The sequence below is a fragment of the Serinus canaria genome, chromosome 22 (assembly GCF_022539315.1).
Source record: "Serinus canaria isolate serCan28SL12 chromosome 22, serCan2020, whole genome shotgun sequence".
Lineage (NCBI taxonomy): Eukaryota > Metazoa > Chordata > Aves > Passeriformes > Fringillidae > Serinus > Serinus canaria.
Window position 1 is genome coordinate 703817 of NC_066335.1, and position 18872 is coordinate 722688.

At 55.3% G+C, this 18872-nt stretch overlaps 1 protein-coding gene across 2 annotated transcripts; it reads left to right on the forward strand.

Moving 5' to 3' along the window:
* The first annotated feature begins 211 nt into the window (after positions 1-211).
* On the forward strand, positions 212-14934 carry RASSF2 (Ras association domain family member 2). 2 transcript variants are annotated; one of them, XM_050983046.1, is made up of 12 exons: positions 212-278; positions 731-881; positions 4972-5090; positions 5699-5774; positions 6750-6901; positions 7605-7693; positions 9353-9522; positions 9601-9702; positions 10200-10251; positions 10861-10982; positions 12709-12806; positions 13811-14934. In XM_050983046.1, exons 3-12 carry the CDS (start codon positions 5038-5040, stop codon positions 13878-13880), a joined length of 984 nt encoding a protein of 327 aa, XP_050839003.1. In that variant the 5' UTR covers positions 212-278; positions 731-881; positions 4972-5037; the 3' UTR covers positions 13881-14934. The 2 variants fall into 2 exon arrangements, with proteins under 2 accessions (XP_050839003.1, XP_050839004.1); XM_050983047.1 differs by lacking the exon at positions 731-881 and having other exon boundaries at positions 261-278.
* Positions 14935-18872: the final 3938 nt, after the last annotated feature.

Here is an 18872-nt window from a genome sequence, read left to right on the forward strand (position 1 = left end):
GAGGTGGCATCCCATGGGGTGCCCAGCCCTGGCACCGGGATGGGACCCCGGAGCCGGGATGGGACCCCAGAGCCGGGATGGGACCCCGGAGCCGGGATGCCCTCCGGGATGCGGGTTCCGGGATGACCCCGGCGGAGGGAGGGAGGGAGGGAGGGAGGGAGGGGGTGTCCCCCGCGCTGCCACCCCCGGCCCCGCCCGCGCCCCTCCCCGTCGCGTCCCGCCCCGCCCAGGGGCGGCCTCCGGGGCACCGGCTGAGAGCGGAGCGGCACCGGCACCGGGTGAGTGCGGGCGGGACGGGGCATCATCTTCATCCTCATCCTCACCCCCACCCCCATCCCGCTCTCCATCCCCATCCCCGTCCCCCGCGCCGGGAGCGGCCCCGGGGCCGAGCCGCTCCCGGTTTTCCGTGAGCTCCCCTGCAGCCGGCAGCTCACGGAAAACCTCCGGGATCTCCGGGATCCGACCCCCACCCCCGGTGTCACCCCAGCCCCCCCGAGCGCCCCCGGCATCGCCCCCCGAGCGGGGCAGAGCGGCCGCAGCCCCGCGGCTCCCTCCGGGCTCGGCTCCTTCTCGCCCCGTCCCGCCCGCGCTGTGCCGGGGCCCGCCCGGAGCCCCTGGTGGCCACCGGCTCCTCCCGAGGGCTTCACCCGGAGCGCGGCCCCGCTGTCCCCGAGCGCCCCGGGCCCCTCCGGCGGCACCGAGCGCTCCCTCCTTGCCCTGTGCCCCGCAGGACGGAGCGGCCGGGCCGGAGAACAATAGCGGCGCTGGAACAATGGAGCGGCCGCCGCTCCCCGCCTAGGGATGCGGGCCGGCCGCGGGGCAGCGATCCCAGCCCAGCAGTAGCGCGGGCACCGCGGGCAGCGCCGGATCCGCCGCTCGGGGTGAGCGCTCGGTCTCCGCTCCGCCCGCGCCCCGGCGCCGCCTCCGGGCGATGCCGCGGCCCCGGAGCGCCCTCGGGCCGGGGGGAGGCGGCCGGGGCCGCGGGGAGGGAGCATCGCGGCCTCCCGGGGAGCGGGATATTCCCACAATCCTCGGTGCGCCGGATCCGCGCCTCCCGCCCCGGCGGGGGATGCCGGGGATGCTGCCGGGGCGGGGAGGGACCGAGGCAGCAAAACCTCCCAAAAACCGCAGATTTCTTTGCGGGAGCAGGGGAGGACATCGCTGTCCTGCTGAAAACGCGGGTTTGGGGGGGTTTTGCTACTTTTTTCCTTGTTTTGTTGTGCTGGAGCCGGTCAGGGGCTGTGGATGCGGCCGGGCTCCCCCGGGCTGCGCTGCGGGACGGGGTTTAGGGGGGCTGGTTCTGGGGAGTCCGGGCTCCGTGGGGTCCCCCAGGCCCGGGAGCAGCCGAGAGGAGGCAGAGGGGCCCGGAGCCCTCCTTGGTTCGATCCGGAGCTGTGCTAAAAGCGCTAAAAGCGCCAGGAGGGGCTCGGGCCGGGCCGGGCCGGGCAGGGCGGAACCGCGACAGCTCCGAGGGGGAAACTGAGGCACGGGGGTGCCGAGAACTGAGACGGCCCCAAACTGACAGGGTTGAGCAATGCAGCGACTTCCACTTGGCCAGCGCTTTGATTTGGGTGATTCCCAGCCTCTCCCGGGAGATCCCAGCTTTTCCCGGGTGATCCCAGCCTCTCCCGGGTGATTCCCAGCCTCTCCCGGGTGATCCCAGCCTCTCCCGGGTTATCCCAGCCTCTCCCGGGTGATTCCCAGCCTCTCCCGGGTGATTCCCAGCCTCTCCCGGGTTATCCCAGCCTCTCCCGGGTGATCCCAGCCGGGATGCCGGCTGGCAGTGCCGGGGATCCTCCCGGAGCCGCCTCTCCCCTCCGCTCCCAGCCCGGTTTTCTCTGCAGACCCAAAAAAGGAAGAATTTGCCCCTTTCCCCAGCGAGGAAGGGGATGTGATGACGGAGGCCAAGGTGGCAGAGCCGGCTGTAAACAGGAAACTCCTCGGCACGGAGGATGAACCTGCGCCTGCAGCTCCCCCTCCACCCCAAACGGGGCTTTTTTTATGGCTCCGGTTCCTCCCCTGCTCCCTGCCAGGGAATCGGGACTTGGCTTCGCCCCTGGCAGCTCCGGGATGCTCCGGAGCAAAGCTCTGAGTGGTACCAAGGGCTCCACCCTGGCCTCTGCTGCTCCAGGAGGGATTTTTCCCCCTCACTTTTGTGTTTTTGCTGCTCCAGGAGGGATTTTCCCCCTCACTTTGCTGGTTTTGCTGCTCCAGGAGAGTTCTTTTCACTCCTTTTGGTGTTTTGCTGCTCCAGGAGGGATTTTTCCCCTCACTTTTGTGTTTTTGCTGCTCCAGGAGGGCTCTTTTCCCCCTCACTTTTGTGGTTTTGCTGCTCCAGGAGGGATTTTTCCCCCTCACTTTTGTGGTTTTGCTGCTCCAGGAGGGCTCTTTTCACTCCTTTTGGTGTTTCTGGCGCCGTTTTCACATCTGCCCTGTCCTTTAATCCTCCTTGAACATCCCCAGAGCTTTTCCTCTCTGGCCAGGGGACCCCCAGCAGGGGATGCCCCTCCTGCCCCTCACACCTGGAACCCCAAATTCGGGGTCCCACACGCAGCTGCTGCCCCAAACCCCCGGGGATTTGCCCCAAACCCTTGAGCCAGCTGCCAAATCCCCTCCTGGTGCCCCTTTTGGGGGATGAATGGGATCATTCCCGGGGGAGGCGGCTGCAGGAGGAGGGGTGGGGCCGGATTTGGCTGAATTTTGCCAAATTTTCCCCGATTTTACCAAAATGCTCCCACAGCTCCTCAGGAAACCCAAAGCTTTGTCAGCCCTTCCGCAGTTTCTCTTCTCCTTCTGCTTTTTCTCCGAGCCCCAGGGCTGGGCTGGGCTGATTTCCTGCCCTTCCCCTCCTCACTGAGGAGTTTTTGCTGCTGCAAATCCATTTTTTATCCCACGTGTGCGATGGAGCCCCCAGCCCTGCAGGGTTTGGGTTGGTCCCCGGGCAGGTTTCACCCCCTTGGCCTGGATTTTGGGGTGGATTTGGGGTTTTTTCTTTCAGGAAAAGGGGGATTTGTGTCCCGGGGGGCTGGGAGGAAGCCCATGGCCAGGTGGAGGAACTCAGAGCCTTTTTGCTCGCCTCAGTTTCCCTTCCAGGAGAAGGGGAGGGAGGGAAAAGACCCTGAAAAATGAAATTTCCCCAAAAGCTCTTTTTCCATCGTTAAAACCACCCCAGCTCCCCGTTCTGAGGCTCTCGGGGGGCTGATTCCAACCTGAGCACCCCAAGGGCTTCACCCCAAACCCAAAACTGCCCCGAGCTCTGAGCCAGGGCCTGGCCCAGGTGGGGTTTGGGCTTCCCAAGGGTTTGTGCGCCCCAGAATTCCAGCTGGGATCACAAATCCCTGAGGGATCAGCCCAGAATTTCTGCCTGCCTGGAAATTCATCCCTGGGAGGCCCCGGGGAGCCGCAGCCACCCCCAGCCCTGCCCTCCGGGATGGGAAAAGAGTAAAAAAAGGGGAAAAGGAACAATTCCAGAGTAAAAAAAGGGGAAAGGAACAATTCCCGAGTAAAAAAAAGGGGGAAAAGGAACAATTCCCGAGTAAAAAAGGGGAAAGGAACCATTCCCGAGTAAAAAAAAGGGGAAAGGAACAATTCCCGAGTGAGAAAAAAGGGGAAAAAGGAACAATTCCAGAGTAAAAAAGGGGAAAAAGGACAATTCCCGAGTAAAAAGGGGGAAGGAACAATTCCGAGTAAAAAAAGGGGAAAGGAACAATTCCCGAGTAAAAAAAAAGGGGGAAGGAACAATTCCCGAGTAAAAAAAGGGGAAAGGAACAATTCCCGAGTAAAAAAAAGGGGGAAAGGAACAATTCCAGAGTAAAAAAAGGGGGAAAGGAGCAATTCCCGAGTAAAAAAAGGGGAAAAGGAACAATTCCCGAGTAAAAAAAGGGGAAAGGAACAATTCCCGAGTAAAAAAAGGGGGAAAGGAACAATTCCAGAGTAAAAAAAAGGGGGAAAGGAACAATTCCAGAGTAAAAAAAGGGGAAAGGAACAATTCCCGAGTAAAAAAAGGGGAAAAGGAACAATTCCCGAGTAAAAAAAGGGGAAAAGGAACAATTCCCGAGTAAAAAAAGGGGAAAAGGAACAATTCCCGAGTAAAAAAAGGGGAAAGGAACAATTCCCAGCCGGCCCCGCTGGGACAGCCGCGGGTGATGCAAATCCCGAGTAAGGAGATCCCCGGGGATTAAATTTTCAGTGAGTTCTGCCCTTATCTGATCTCCCTCCTGCCCCAGGGGCCGCGGGGTGGGGGGGGAGGTTATTTATTTATTTCATTTCTTTGTTTCATTTATTTATATTTAATTTATTTATTTCATTTATTTATTTTTTATCTATTTATTTATTGCATTTCTTTAAATTGTACTTACTTCCTTATTTTTATTTTTTATAGGTTTATTTATTTCTTATTTATTTACTTATTTTAAAGTATTATCATTTATTTTTTTTTTTATTATTTTCGCTTTTATTTATTATTTTTACTACTTTTATTTTATTAGTAGTAGTACTTATTAGTGTTTGGTTTTATTCTATTTTTTATTATTTTTGTTATATTTTAATTGGCAATTTTTAATTTCATTTTCGTTTTTAATGTGTATTATTTTTAATTTTAATTTCTATTTTTATTTTTATTTTTATTTCATTTTATTTCTTTCTATTTCTATTATTTCTATTGTTCTAGTGTTTCTATTTTACTTCTACTTCTATTTCTATTTTCATTAAATTTTTATTTCCATTTTTGTTCCAATTTTAGTTCTATTTGTATTTCCATTTTTATTTCAATTTTTATTTCCGTTTTTGTTTTTATTTGATTTCAAGTTTTTATTTCTATTTGAATTTCCATTTATACTTCCATTTTATTTCCATTTTATTTCCATTTGAATTTCCATTTGAACTTCCATTATATTAATTCATTTATATTATAGATATATATATTTATATTTATATTTATATTTATATTTATATTTCCATTGTACCCCCCAGGTGCCCGAGCTGCCCTGACCCCCCCGTGCCCCTGCCCGGCTCCCCCCATGCCCGCCCGGCCCCGCCATGGAGCTCCCGGGGGGCGCCGTGCCCTGCGGCAGGGACAGGGTCATCTCCAGGTACGGGGACATGGGGGGGACATGGGGGGGACATGGGGGGGACAGGGTACGGGGACAGGGGGGGACATGGGGGAGCAAGGGGGGGGCATCTGCAGGGGGGAAGGGGGGACAGGGGGGACAGGCAGGGACAGGGTCATCTCCAGGTACCCGGACAGGGACAGGGACAGGGCAGGGGACATGGGGGGGAAGGCAGGGAGGGACAGGGGGGACAGGAGGGGGACATGGGGGACAGGCAAGGACAGGGTCATCTCAGGAGGGGGACATGGGGTGACATGGGGGGGACAGAGGGGGACAGGGTCATCTCCAGGTACCCGGACAGAGGACAGGGACAGGGGGACAGGGACAGGGGGGCACACAGCAAGGACAGGGTCATCTCCAGGTATGGGGACATGGGGGGGACATGGGGGGGACATGGGGGGACATGAGGGACATTGGGGGGACATGGCAGGGACAGGGTCATCTCCAGGTATGGGGACATGGGGGGGACATGGGGGGGACATGGGGGGCACACAGCAAGGACAGGGTCATCTCCAGGTATGGGGACATGGGGGGACATGGAAGGACCCATGCCAGCACCTTTTTCCCCTTTTTTTCGTTTTTCCCCCCAGGAATGAGCTGCTCCTGCACCTCAAGACCTACAACATCTACTACGAGGGGCAGAACCTGCAGCTGCGGCACCGGGAGGTGAGAGGGGAGGGGAGGGGACAGGGAACGGGAATGGGCTGGGAACAGGGAACGGGAATGGGCTGGGAACAGGGAACGGGAATGGGCTGGGAACAGGGAACGGAATGGGCTGGGAACAGGGAACTGGAATGGGCTGGGAACAGGGAACTGGGAATGGGCTGGGAACAGGGAACGGGAATGGGCTGGGAACAGGGAACGGGAATGGGCTGGGAACAGGGAACGGGAATGGGCTGGGAACAGGGAACGGGAATGGGCTGGGAACAGGGAACGGAATGGGCTGGGAACAGGGAATTCTGGAATGGTCTGGGAACAGGGACCTGGGATGGGCTGGGAACAGGGAATTGTGGAATGGGCTGGGAACAGGGAACTGGAATGGGCTGGGAACAGGGACCTGGAATGGGCTGGGAACAGGGAACGGGAATGGGCTGGGAACAGGGAACTGGAATGGGCTGGGAACAGGGAACGGTGGAATGGGCTGGGAACAGGGAATTGTGGAATGGGCTGGGAACAGGGACCTGGAATGGTCTGGGTGGGAAGGGACCCAAAACCATATATTCTGTGTATAAAATCCTTATATTCTAGGTATAAAATCCTTATATTCTACATATAAAATCCCCATATTCTGTGTGTAAAACCCCTGTATTCTGTGCATAAAATCCCCATATTCTGTGCATAAAATCCCCATATTTTGTGCATAAAAATCCCCATATTCTGTGCATAAAATCCCCATATTCTGTGTATAAAAACCCCATATTCTGTGTATAAAATCCCCATATTCTAGGTATAAAATCCCCATATTCTGTGCATAAAAATCCCCATATTCTGTGTATAAAATCCCCATATTCTGTGTATAAAATCCCCATATTCTGTGTATAAAATCCCCATATTCTGTGCATAAAAATCCCCATATTCTGTGTATAAAATCCCCATATTCTGTGTAACCCCCCTGTGTTTTCTGTGTAACTGTGGCTGCAGGAGGAAGGGGAGCTGATCGTGGAGGGGCTGCTGAACATCTCGTGGGGGCTGCGCCGCCCCATCCGCCTGCAGATGCAGGACGACAACCAGCGCATCCGCCCGCCGCCCTCCTCCTCCTCCTGGCACTCGGGCTGCAACCTGGGCGCCCACGGGTGAGTGGGGCCAGGGCAGCCCCGAAACACAGCCCTGGAAAACACAGACCTAAAAACACAGACCTAAAAAATACAGACCTAAAAAATACAGCCCTAAAAACACAGCCCTGAAACACAGCCCTGAAACACAGCCCCAAAAACACAGCCCTGGAAAATACAGACCTAAAAAATACAGACCTAAAAACACAGCCCTGAAACACAGCCCCAAAAACACAGACCTAAAAAATACAGACCTAAAAAGACAGACCTAGAACACAGCCCTGGAAAATACAGACCTGAAAACACAGACCTGAAACACAGCCCCAAAAATACAGCCTTGAAACACAGCCCTAAAAACACAGCCCTGAAAACACAGCCCTGGAAACACAGACCTGGAAACACAGCCCCGAAAAACACAGATCTAAAAACTCAGATCTGAAAACCCAGCCCCAAAACACAGCCCTGAAAAACACAGACCTAAAAACACAGCCCCAAACCCACCCAAACAGCCCCAAACCCACCCAAACAGCCCCAAGACCCCCTCCCATCCTGTCAGGCTGTGCAGGCTGCCCCCCCAGCTGCCTCCTCCAGGTGTTTTGTCCCAGCTGGAATCAGGGATGAGGGGCAGAGATTCCCTGGATTGCTGTTCCCCCTGCGGCCCCCCAGGGACAGGGACCCAGGACAGGGACCCAGGACAGGCCACCCACCCCCTCTGTCCCCCCAGGTCCGTGCTGAAGCCCAGCACCCTGCCGGACATCCAGGTGACAGATGTGGACACTGCCACCGGCACTGGGAATCCCGGGAATGGCACAGGTGAGCCAGGGATCCACCGGGATTGGATCCACCAGGAGTGGCCCAAGGGCTTGGATCCATTGGGATTGGGTCCACCAGGATCAGTCCTGGGGCTCAGATCCTCCAGGATCTGCTTCGGATTCACCAGGATTGGTGCAGGGGCTCAGATCTACTGGGATTGGATCCACCAGGATCAGCCCTGGGGCTCTCCTGGGGCTCTGATCCACTGGGATCAGTCCCAGGGCTTGGATCCACCAGGGGCTGGGATCCACTGGGATCAGTCCCAGGGCTCGGATCCACTGGGATCAGTCCCAGGGTCGGACCCACCAGGTTGGGTCCAGCAGGATCAGCCCCACTCCCAGCACTTTTCCCCTTTCATTAAATCTCTCCCACCCCACCACGATTCCCCTCGGCTCTCTGGCCTCAATCCCCTGCCAGCACATAAGGAAAAGAATCCTTTTATTCCATTTTCCCCTGAAACCCAGTAAAGATCAGAGCCTGGGGGCTCCTGGGAGCGCTCAGGCAGCCTGTGCAGCTGGAGCAGCTCCTGCTGGAGATTCCTGCCTGCTGCAGACACGTCCTGGAGCTGCAGCCTGAGAGCTCCATCAAACATGGATTTAGAGCTGGGTTATAAAAATCTGGATCCAGGCCCCTTCTCATGCAGAGATCTGAGGCTCTGCCCTCGATAAAGGGAAGGGAACAGAGAAAGTTCAATTATGGAAAAGGGAGGGAAATGCTCGAGCTCCCGGGAGGAGGGGTTTTATCCAGGCAGCAGCAGGGATTCAGGCTGGGATGGCGGCACTTTGGGATGGGTTTGGAGCAGCAGCTCAGTGTCTGACACAGGTGAGGGGATTGGGAAGTGATGGTAAATATTGCACAGGTGGTTTTTAGTATAAAAAGATAAAACCACCCGAGGGGCAGGCAGTGCCTCTGTCGGTCCTGCTGAGCGACCTCGGCAGGGCAGAGAAAGAATTTATAGATAAGAACAGTAAGAACTGAAGAGCCCTGACCCCTTGGAGCTGGGGAGCCTTAACACATTTCTGGGGTCCCTGGAGCAGGCAGGCAGTTATGGTAAATATTGCACAGGTGGTTTTTAGTATAAAAGGTCACCGGGTGCAGGCAGTGCCTTGGCCTGCTGAGCGATCGGGGGAGAAAGAATTTATAGATAAGAACAGTAAGAACTGAAGAGCCCTGACCCCTTGGAGCTCCAGGCTGGGAAAAGAGCCCTCCTAACACATTTCTGGGGTTGCTGGAGCAGGCAGGCAGTGATGGTAAATATTGCACAGGTGGTTTTTAGTATAAAAAGATAAAACCACCCCAGGGGCAGGCAGTGCCTCTGTCTGTCCTGCTGAGCAGATCTTGGCTGGCCAGAGAAAGAATTTATAGATAAGAACAGTAAGAACTGAAGAGCCCTGACCCCTTGGAGCTCCTAACACATTTCTGGGGTCACTGAGAGCAGGCAGGCAGTGATGGTAAATATTGCACAGGTGGTTTTTAGTATAAAAACATAAAACCACCCCTGGGGCAGGCAGTGTCTCTGTCTGACCTGCTGAGTGACCTCGGCTGGACAGGAGAAAGAATTTATAGATAAGAACAATAAGAACTGAAGAGCCCTGACCCCTTGGAGCTCCGGGCTGGGAAAAGAGCCCTCCTAACACATTTCTGGGGTCGCTGGAGCAGGCAGAGCCCGCAGTGAGCAGGCAGCCCCCCGGGCCGAGGAGGCCCCGCAGCTGATGCGGACGCGCAGCGATGTCGGCGTGCGGCCCCGCGGCAGCGCCCGCACGGCCGGGGAGCAGCGGCGGCTGCGGCGGCACCGCTTCTCCATCAACGGCCACTTCTACAACCACAAGGTCAGCCGGGATCCAGGGGGGATCCGGGGGGATCGGGGGGATCCGGGCAGGGCTCTCAGTGCCGCCTGTGCCCCCCAGACCTCGGTGTTCACGCCCGCCTACGGCTCCGTCACCAACGTGCGCATCAACAGCACCATGACCACGCCGCAGGTGCTCAAACTGCTGCTCAACAAATTCAAGGTGGGGGAGCCCTCCCCTCGTCCCCTCCGAGTGCACTTTGTGCTGGGGTTAAAGGAAATTTAAATGGGTTACAAATTATATGCATAATATCTGCATTCGGATTTTAAATATATTTTTAAAATTTTTTTTAATATATATATAGATATAATCTATTTGCTTTCATATTTTATATTTTATATAACTTAATATTTATATTTATATTATTTATAAATATTTGTGTTATATATGTGCAACTTGCATTCAGATGATATATATGTGATTTTTATATTTAAATCTTTATGGTATATGTATAATCTTTACATTACACGTATAAAATCTGCATTCACATTTTATACAGGCATATGTTATGTGATACTCACACAAAGACATATATATATAATATATATATATAATATATATAATATATAATAATATATAGATATATATATATATATATATTTAAAATCTATACCATATATATATGAAGAGTGTACCAGGGGCTTTGTGTCTCCCCCCAGATCGAGAACTCTGCAGAGGAGTTTGCTCTGTACATGGTGCACACGAGTGGAGGTGAGTGCCCCAAAATCACAGATGGGAGTGCCCCAAATCCCTGGGCATGAGTGCCCCAAATCCCTGGGCATCAGTGCCCCAAATCCCTGGGCATCAGTGCCCCAAATCCCTGGGCATGAGTGCCCCAAACCCCTGGGCATCAGTGCCCCAAATGCCCTGGATGTGATTTCCCCAGACCCCTGGGCATGAGTGCCCCAAATCCCCCTGGTGCTGCCACCTTGGCTCTGGTGCTGCCCTGGCACTGCTGGTACCGCCCTGGCACTGCCAGTACCTCATGGGCAGTGCTGGTACCCAGGCACTGCCGGTACTGCCCAGGCATCACCGGTACCACCGGGGCACTGCCAATACCAACCAGGCACTGCCAGTACTGCCCTGGCACCACTGGTACCACTCTGGCACTGCCGGTACCTCATGGGCAGTGCTGGTACCACCTGGGCAGTGCCAGTGCCACCATGCCCTGCCGGTGGCACGGTGCCCCGTGGGTACCACCCTGGCACGGTGCCGTGCTGGTGGCACGGTGCCCTGCGGGTGCCACCCTGGCACGGTGCCCCGCGGGTGCCACCCTGGCACGGTGCCGTGCGGGTGCCAGGGCCGGCTCTGTCCCCGCAGAGAAGCAGCGGCTGCGTGGCAGCGATTTCCCGCTGCTGGCCCGGCTGCTGCAGGGCCCCTGCGAGCAGGTGTCCAAGGTGTTCCTGATGGAGAAGGACCAGGTGGAGGAGGTCACCTACGACGTGAGTGCGGCCGGGGGGTCACAGGAGGGAGGGGTGTTGGGGGATGAGGTGGTTTGGGGTGTTTGGGGGGTCGGGGGGCACAGGAGGGGGGTGGGGGAGAGGTTTGGGGTGTTTGGGGGGTCGGGGGGTCACAGGAGGGGGTTGGGGGAGAGGTTTGGGGTGTGTGGGTGTCGGGGGGTCACAGGAGGGGGGTGGGGGAGAGGTTTGGGGTGTTGGGGGGTCGGGGGGTCACAGGAGGGGAGGTGGGTGGGTGGAGAGGGGTTGGGGGGGTGTGTTTGGGGTCGGGGGGTCACAGGAGGGGGGTGGGGGAGAGGTGTGTTGGGGGTTGGGGGTGTTTGGGGGTGGGGTCGGGGGGTCACAGGAGGGGGGTGGGGGAGAGGTTTGGGGTGTTTGGGGGTCGGGGGGTCACAGGAGGGGGGTGGGGGAGAGGTTGTGTGTGGGAGGAGGGTGGGGTAGGTTTGGGGGTCGGGGGGTCACAGCTTTGGGTGGGAGGGACCCCAGAGCCCCTCCAGTGCCACCCCTGCCGTGGCAGGGACACCTCCCCTGCCCCAGGTGGCTCCGAGCCCTGTCCAGCCTGGCCTGGGACACTGCCAGGGATCCTGGGATGGATTTTTTGGGAATTCCGTGCCAGCCCCTGCCCGCCCTCGCAGGGGAGGGTTTATCCCCGATGAACAGAGGCGTGCTGGGGCTGCAGGAGCTGCTCTGCTGCGGGGCCTGTCCATGCAAACCCCTGATCCTCCGGGAAATTCCTGGTCCTGTGCCCAGAGCATTCCCAGTGTGTGCCCAGAGCAGCCCCCAGAGCATTCCCAGAGCATTCCCAGTGTGTGCCCAGATCATTCCCAGAGCATTCCCAGATCATTCCCAGAGCGTTCCCAGTATGTGCCCAGATCATTCCCAGAGCGTTCCCAGAGCATTCCCAGAGCATTCCCAGTGCATTCCCAGATCATTCCAGATCATTCCCAGTGTGTGCCAGAGCATTCCCAGAGCAGCCCCCAGAGCATTCCCAGGGCATTCCCAGAGCATTCCCAGGGCATTCCCAGAGCATTCCCAGTTCATTCCCAGGGCATTCCCAGTGCATTCCCAGTTCATTCCCAGAGCATTCCCAGTTCATTCCCAGTGCATTCCCAGTTCATTCCCAGAGCAGCCCCCAGATCATTTCCAGAGCATTCCCAGTGCATTCCCAGTGCATTCCCAGATCATTCCCAGATCATTCCCAGATCATTCCCAGAGCATTCCCAGATCATTCCCAGGGCATTCCCAGTTCATTCCCAGTTCATTCCCAGTTCATTCCCAGAGCAGCCCCCAGATCATTCCCAGATCATTCCCAGCCCCACTGTGCCATCCCAGCCCTGCTCCCAGACCAGGATTTCCCAGGAATTCTTTTCCCACCGGCTGGGAGCAGCTCCCTGTTGCCATCTGCCGGCTCGGCTCTGCAGCCCCACCCCAACCCCGGCACTTTTGGGGTCACTTTGGGGTTAATGAGCTCCGAGACTTTGGGGGTGCCCAGACAGAGCCACCTCCAGCAGCCAGCGGGTGAATTAAAACGAAATTAAAACAAACAAACCTTCGATAAATCCTTTTACCCACCTGATGGCCACAAACATCATTTTATTTTTAGGGTTTGCTGCAAAATTTTGGGGTCCTTGGGTAGATCCGAGGAGAGGAAGGGGGGGTGGGTCAGTTCATCCCCCTCTTCACCGTTCCCTGCCTCTCCTGTCCCTCCCAGGTGGCCCAGTACATCAAATTCGAGATGCCCATCCTCAGGAGCTTCATCCAGAAGCTGGAGGAGGAGGAGGACCGGGAAGTGAAGAAGCTGAAGCACAAGTACGTGGGGCTGGGGGGATGCTGGGAGTGAAGAAAATCCCTGGAAAATCTCATTTCTGCAGCCCTGGGATGCTCCAGCCCCGGGATTTTCCCTGGCTGGTGATCCCTGAGTTTGGGGGAGCAGAGAGGGGGGGAAAATAGGAGGGAAAAATCCTCGGGTGGGGAATTTTTGTGGGATTTTCTGTCTGTTTTGGGGTGTTTGTGGGATTTTCTGTCTGTTTTTGGGATGTTTCCTCTGTAGGATTTTCTGCCTGGTTTTGGGGTGTTTGTGGGATTTTCTGTCTGTTTTGGGGTGTTTGTGGGATTTTCTGCCTGGTTTTTGGGATGTTTCCTCTGTGGGATTTTCTGTCTGGTTTTGGGGTGTTGTTGTGGGATTTTCTGCCTGGTTTTTGGGGTGTTCCTCTGTGGGATTTTCTGCCTGGTTTTTGGGGTGTTTGTGGGATTTTCTGCCTGGTTTTTGGGGTGTTTCCTCTGTGGGATTTTCTGCCTGGTTTTTGGGGTGTTTGTGGGATTTTCTGCCTGTTTTGGGATGTTTCCTGTGTGGGATTTTCTGCCTGGTTTTTGGGGTGTTTGTGGGATTTTCTGCCTGTTTTGGGGTGTTTCCTGTGTGGGATTTTCTGCCTGGTTTTGGGGGTGTTTGTGGGATTTTCTGCCTGGTTTTGGGGTGTTTCCTGTGTGGGATTTTCTGCCTGGTTTTGGGGTGTTTCCTGTGTGGGATTTTCTGCCTGGTTTTTGGGGTGTTTCCTCTGTAGGATTTTCTGCCTGGTTTTGGGGGTGTTTGTGGGATTTTCTGCCTGGTTTTTGGGATGTTTCCTCTGTAGGATTTTCTGCCTGGTTTTGGGGTGTTTGTGGGATTTTCTGCCTGGTTTTGGGGTGTTTCCTCTGTGGGATTTTCTGCCTGGTTTTTGGGGTGTTTCCTGTGTGGGATTTGGCATCCCCCAGATGGGGTTAGAATTCCTGCAGGGTTGAAATCTCCTTGTTTTTTGGATTTCTGTGCCTCCCAGGTACTCCATCCTGCGGCTGAGGATCGAGCAGAGGCTGGAGGAGATCTGCGAGGGCCCCACGGCCATGTGAGCGTCCCTGGGATCAGCTGCACCAAACCCCAGCCCCAAAAGGCTCCTGGTGGCCCCAAACCCCCTCCCACGCCCTCAGCCCCGCAGAATCCTCGGGGGGCTCCTCCCAGGAAGGCTCTGGCTGGCGGCAGCTTCAGCCAAATCCTCAAATCCCGGGGAGAAAAACAAAAAAAATAGAGAGGAAAAGAGGAAATGTGTGAGCAGCACCGAGGTGAGGGCTGCCAGGATTCCAGAGCTGGGATTTTTGGGGGGGCTCAGGTTGGAAATGCCCATCGTGGCTCCCCGTGAGGGTCCTGCTGCTCCACAGAAGAGAGCACAAAAAAAAAAATTCCTCTTTTATTTTTAGAGAGAAGCACATTCCTGCCCTATCACCGCAATAATTCCCAGGCGTCGGGAGGGTTTTGTCAATGCCAAGGCTTGGCTGAGATTTTGGGGGGGTTAACCCTGACCTGGGGGCTCATGGGTGGGTTTCCAGCCCAGGAGAAAATCCCATTTTTCGCCCAAAGCCGTGGCCGTGGCGTGGCCCCTCTGTCCCCCCGTAATTTGCACTAATATTTTGGGATTTTGGAGAAAACCACCCTGTCCAAGCTCTCTGGTAGCTGTAAATGCCAAATAGCACTCGCAGGGGGGGCTGAGGGCCTCCAGCACCTCCAGGGGTCTGGGGGGGAGAGCCAGGAGGAGGGGGAGGCAGAAAGAAAGAGGATTTTGTTTTCCAAATCCATTTTCTAGCCAGGAAATGATCCTGGTGGAACCAGGACCTGGAAAAACCTCCTTCCTCCCAGGCTAAACCAGCAATACCCATTTGATACCTCGATGTCAACTAAACCTCTGACTTCCTCCCCCTTCCCTCTGAGTTTTTGCAATGCATCTTTGTCATTTTTTCCTAATTTTAATTTTAATTTTAATGGTACCTTTTCCACCTTTAACTGGCGTTGGGGAAAGTGTTGCACAGCGAGAGGAGCTTTGGGTGTGTTTGAAGGATGATTGTGGCACTGCTGCGTGGATTAACAAGGAAATAAAATCAAATAAGATGTAGCAACTTCATGCAGAATGAACACCCCTGAGTCAGAGCCTGGCTTTGTCCAAAATCAATCCCTTTTTGAGGACAGGAATGCCATGGAAGTGAGTAAAAATGAGATGAGGGAAAAGAGTCAAATCCCAGTGGAGAATCTCCCCAAGGAGAAACGCTGGCACCTCCCAGGTTTAAACTCCACCTAAATTCTGGAGGATTTTTGGGGAACTTTGGGCAGGTTTAGGGTCTGGCTTGTCCAAAATCAATCACTTTTTGTGGCTAGAAATGGCATGGAAAAGAGTAAATAATGAGATGAGGGAAAAAAGTAAATCCTGAGTGGAGACGCTCCCCAAGGAGAGACGCTGGCACCTCCCAGGTTTAAACTCCACCTAAATTCTGGAGGATTTTTGGGAAACACCGAGCTGGTTTAAGGTCTGGCTTGTCCAAAATCAATCCCTTTTTGAGGATAGGAATGCCATGGAAGTGAGTAAAAATGAGATGAGGGAAAAGAGTCAAATCCCAGTGGAGAAGGTCCCTAAGGAGAAACGCTGGCACCTCCCAGGTTTAAACTCCACCTAAATTCTGGAGGATTTTTGGGGAACTTTGGGCAGGTTTAGGGTCTGGCTTGTCCAAAATCAATCACTTTTTGTGACTAGAAATGGCATGGAAGTGAGTAAAAATGAGATGAGGGAAAAGAGTCAAATCCCAGTGGAGAATCTCCCCAAGGAGAAACTCTGGCACCTCCCAGGTTTAAATTCCCAGCTAAATTCTGGAGGATTTTTGAGGAGCCCTGGGCAGGTTTCGGTTTCACCCAGCCCTTAGGGATTTTCCATGCCCAGGAATTACCAATCCCTGCACTCTGCAGGCTCCATCCCGCGGGAATTCGGCTCCCAGCAGGTAAAGCCCGGCTGGTTTCGGCTGTGCCCGAGCCCTGCCCGCTCTCCCTCCCCTGCCGGGGCAGCGCCGGCCGGGCAGAGCCAGCGGCGCTCGGGGAAGGGCAGCTCCTCGCCTTTCTGGGCTGAAAACGGAAGGAATTGGAAAAAAATTCCTTCCTGAGGAGAAAAATCATTGGGGTTTGTTCGGCCGGAGGTTGGGATGGGGAGAGCAGCTCCGGGATGCTCCGGCCCCGCGGTTTTCCCTGGCTGGTCCCTAAATTGGGGAAGGAGAGAGGAGGGAAAATAGGGGGAAAAATCCTGGTTTGGGGATTTTTTGTGGGATTTCCGGTTTTGTGCCAACAGCTGGAAGGGCTGAACACCTCTCAGCGCTTCCTTGAAAACACCCCCAAGAGCCGAAGGAATGGAAATGAGGGAATTGAAGGAATTTCCATTTTGGAAGCGCCGGGGTTGGAGCGGGCGGGGGGGCCAAGCCTGGCAGCTTCCAGCGCCCAGGGAATCGCTGACACAGGGCTGCCCCGGCCAGGGGGGCTCTGCTGGTCCAAAAGCTTTTGTCAGCTCGGCCGCGGCTCTCCGGGGCTGCTGCGGGCCAGCGATGGCTCAGCAGCTCGGGCACAATGGGGATGTGTTTGCTCAGCCCCGGGGGAGGGGGACGGGGGGATCTCATCCCGCTCCTGGGCCGGCTCGGCGATTTTGGGGTGCTCTGCGCCCTGCTGCCCGCGCTCGCTGCTGGCTGGAAGTATGGAATGAGGTAAAAATGTGAAAGAATGCGTTAAATTATGGAATTGTGGTGTGGGGTGGGTGGGGAGGGGCCTTAAGGATCAGCCGGGCCAACCCCTTGGTATGGGGAGGGATATCTGCCGCTGGAATGTATTGATTATCTATCAATAGGATCTATAAAAATAGGCATAAATGCATTAGAATATAAAAAATAATATCACGATTATTAATATCACAATATAACAATATAGAATAAAATTATACAATACTTATTAATACAATATAATAATGTATCATAATACAATAATTATGCGTATAATAATATTATGATGTACAACATTGTCTATTATTATATATTAATGGTCTCTATTAGAAATAATTGCTTTTTGATCAAAAAGTGTTATATATTCTACATTATATATAATACGACAATATTATAAATACCTGCCAATGGATTAATATATAAATAAAAAATAAAATAGAGATAATATGGAGAGATAAACAGAGACAATATAGAGATAATAAAGAGAAAATATAGAGACAAAGAGAAAATATAGAGATAAAGAGACAATATAGAGATAAAGAGACAATATAGAGATAAAGAGAAATATAGAATAAATAGATAAATAGAGATAATATAGAGATAAACAGAGACAGTATAGACAGATAAATAGAGATAATGTAGAGATAAATAGAGAGAATACAGACAGATAAATAGAGATAATATAGAGATAGAGACAATATAGACAGATAAATAGAGATAATGTAGAGATAAGAGCCATTTGGTGCTAATAACACCAAGTTTAGGGCTTGGATCCCTGCCTGTGCCACTCACAGAACCCCAGCCCCACAGAATGGTTGAAAAAGCCTCACAAAGGTTGGAAAAGACCTTTGAGGTCCCCAAGCCCCTCCCGGGACCCCCCACCTCCCACCACCCAGCCCACCCAGGGGCCGCTCCCAGCTCGGAGGGAACAAACCCCCCGACCCCGCTGGAGCCCGCCCGGGTGTTTGCCCGCTCCGGGCGAGCCCCCCGCTCCCAGCACCTCGTTGTCCCGCAGGTGGGGCAGGATGGAGCCCCCGGAGCGCGCCCGGCGCTGGGCGCTGCTGCTGCTGCTGCTGCTGCTCGCCCTGCTCAGCCTCGCCGCCGGCGGCCGCCGCGGGGCCGGCGGGAGGAGCGCCGGGCCCGGGGGGCTCCGCGGGGGCTTCCGCGCCGTGTCCCGCGCTGGCAGCGCCCCGGGCCGCGGCTCCAAGGTGGCCGGAGCCATCGCGGCCGGGGCTGCCGCGGGCTACGGGATGGGGCTGCTGGGTCGCCCGCGGCCGGCCCGCCTGGGGCACGGCGTCCCCGCGGTGCGGCAGCCGCCGGCTGCGGGAGGGTTCCACGCCGGGGGCTGGCCCGAGCTGGGGGGCAAGCGGGGAGCCCCCAGCAGAGCCCCCGGGCAGCGGCGAGCCGGCCTCGGGCTCGCCCTGCTGCTGGCATCGGGAGCCTGCCTGGTTAGCCACGGGCTGCAGCGCTGAGGGCACCCCGGGCACCCCCGGCACCCCCGGCCGGTCTTTCGGAGAGAAGCGACTTTCCTGGGGGATTGGATGTGGCTTGGGCAGGTGGGAGAGGCGCTCCTGGCCGGCGGCCGGAGCTGGGGCAGCATCGGGAGGCGGATCCTGCGAGCCCCAGCCGGGATCGAGTGGATCCGGCAAATCCACCCGGGACCGATGGATCCTGCGAGTTCAGCCGGGACCAGATGGATCCTGCAAATCCACACGGGACCAGGTGGATCCTGCAAATCCACCCGGGACCGGAGGGATCCTGCAAATCCACCCGGGACCAGATGGATCCTGCGAACCCCCCCTGGAACCGGAGAGATCCTGCGAGCGTCACCCGGCACCGGCGGGACCCCACCCGGGACAGGACCTGCGTGAGCCAAGGCAGCCCTGCCAGGACCTGTGGAACTCGGTCCCCGCAGCGATTCCCGTTGCTCGGCTTCCCCAAAATCCGCTCCTTTTCCCCCAGAAGAGCGCTGGGACTCGCGGGGAGGGGGGTGCGGGGCTGGGGACGGGGGGCTCAGCCTCGCAATAAAGTTTGGCCTTGAGACACCCTCTGATTTTAACCAAAATCCACCCCCCTGGCGCTGGGGTGGGACTCTCTGAGGGGGTCGCGCTCCCACAGGTGGGTGGAGAAGCCCAATCCAGGCTTTTCCCACAGCACCGAGCCCAGGCCGGGTTTGGAGCGGTGTTTTTGGGGCTATTCCGTGCAAAGCCGAGCCCGGAGCTGCGGCCGGGCTCGGACGGGAGATGGAGCTCTTGGCCCGGCATCAAACCAGCCCCAGCTGAGGTCTCTCCTCTAAACCCGGCTGTTCCTCCTCCTCTCTGCAAA

Excerpts from the sequence above, each read along its gene's own strand:
- RASSF2 (XM_050983046.1), top strand. The coding sequence starts at position 5,038 with ATGGAGCTCCCGGGGGGCGCCGTGCCCTGCGGCAGGGACAGGGTCATC. Across the intron at positions 7,694-9,352 it reads GAATCCCGGGAATGGCACAG|GCAGAGCCCGCAGTGAGCAG; the intron begins GTGAGCCAGGGA and ends TCGCTGGAGCAG. Across the intron at positions 9,703-10,199 it reads TGCTGCTCAACAAATTCAAG|ATCGAGAACTCTGCAGAGGA; the intron begins GTGGGGGAGCCC and ends GTCTCCCCCCAG.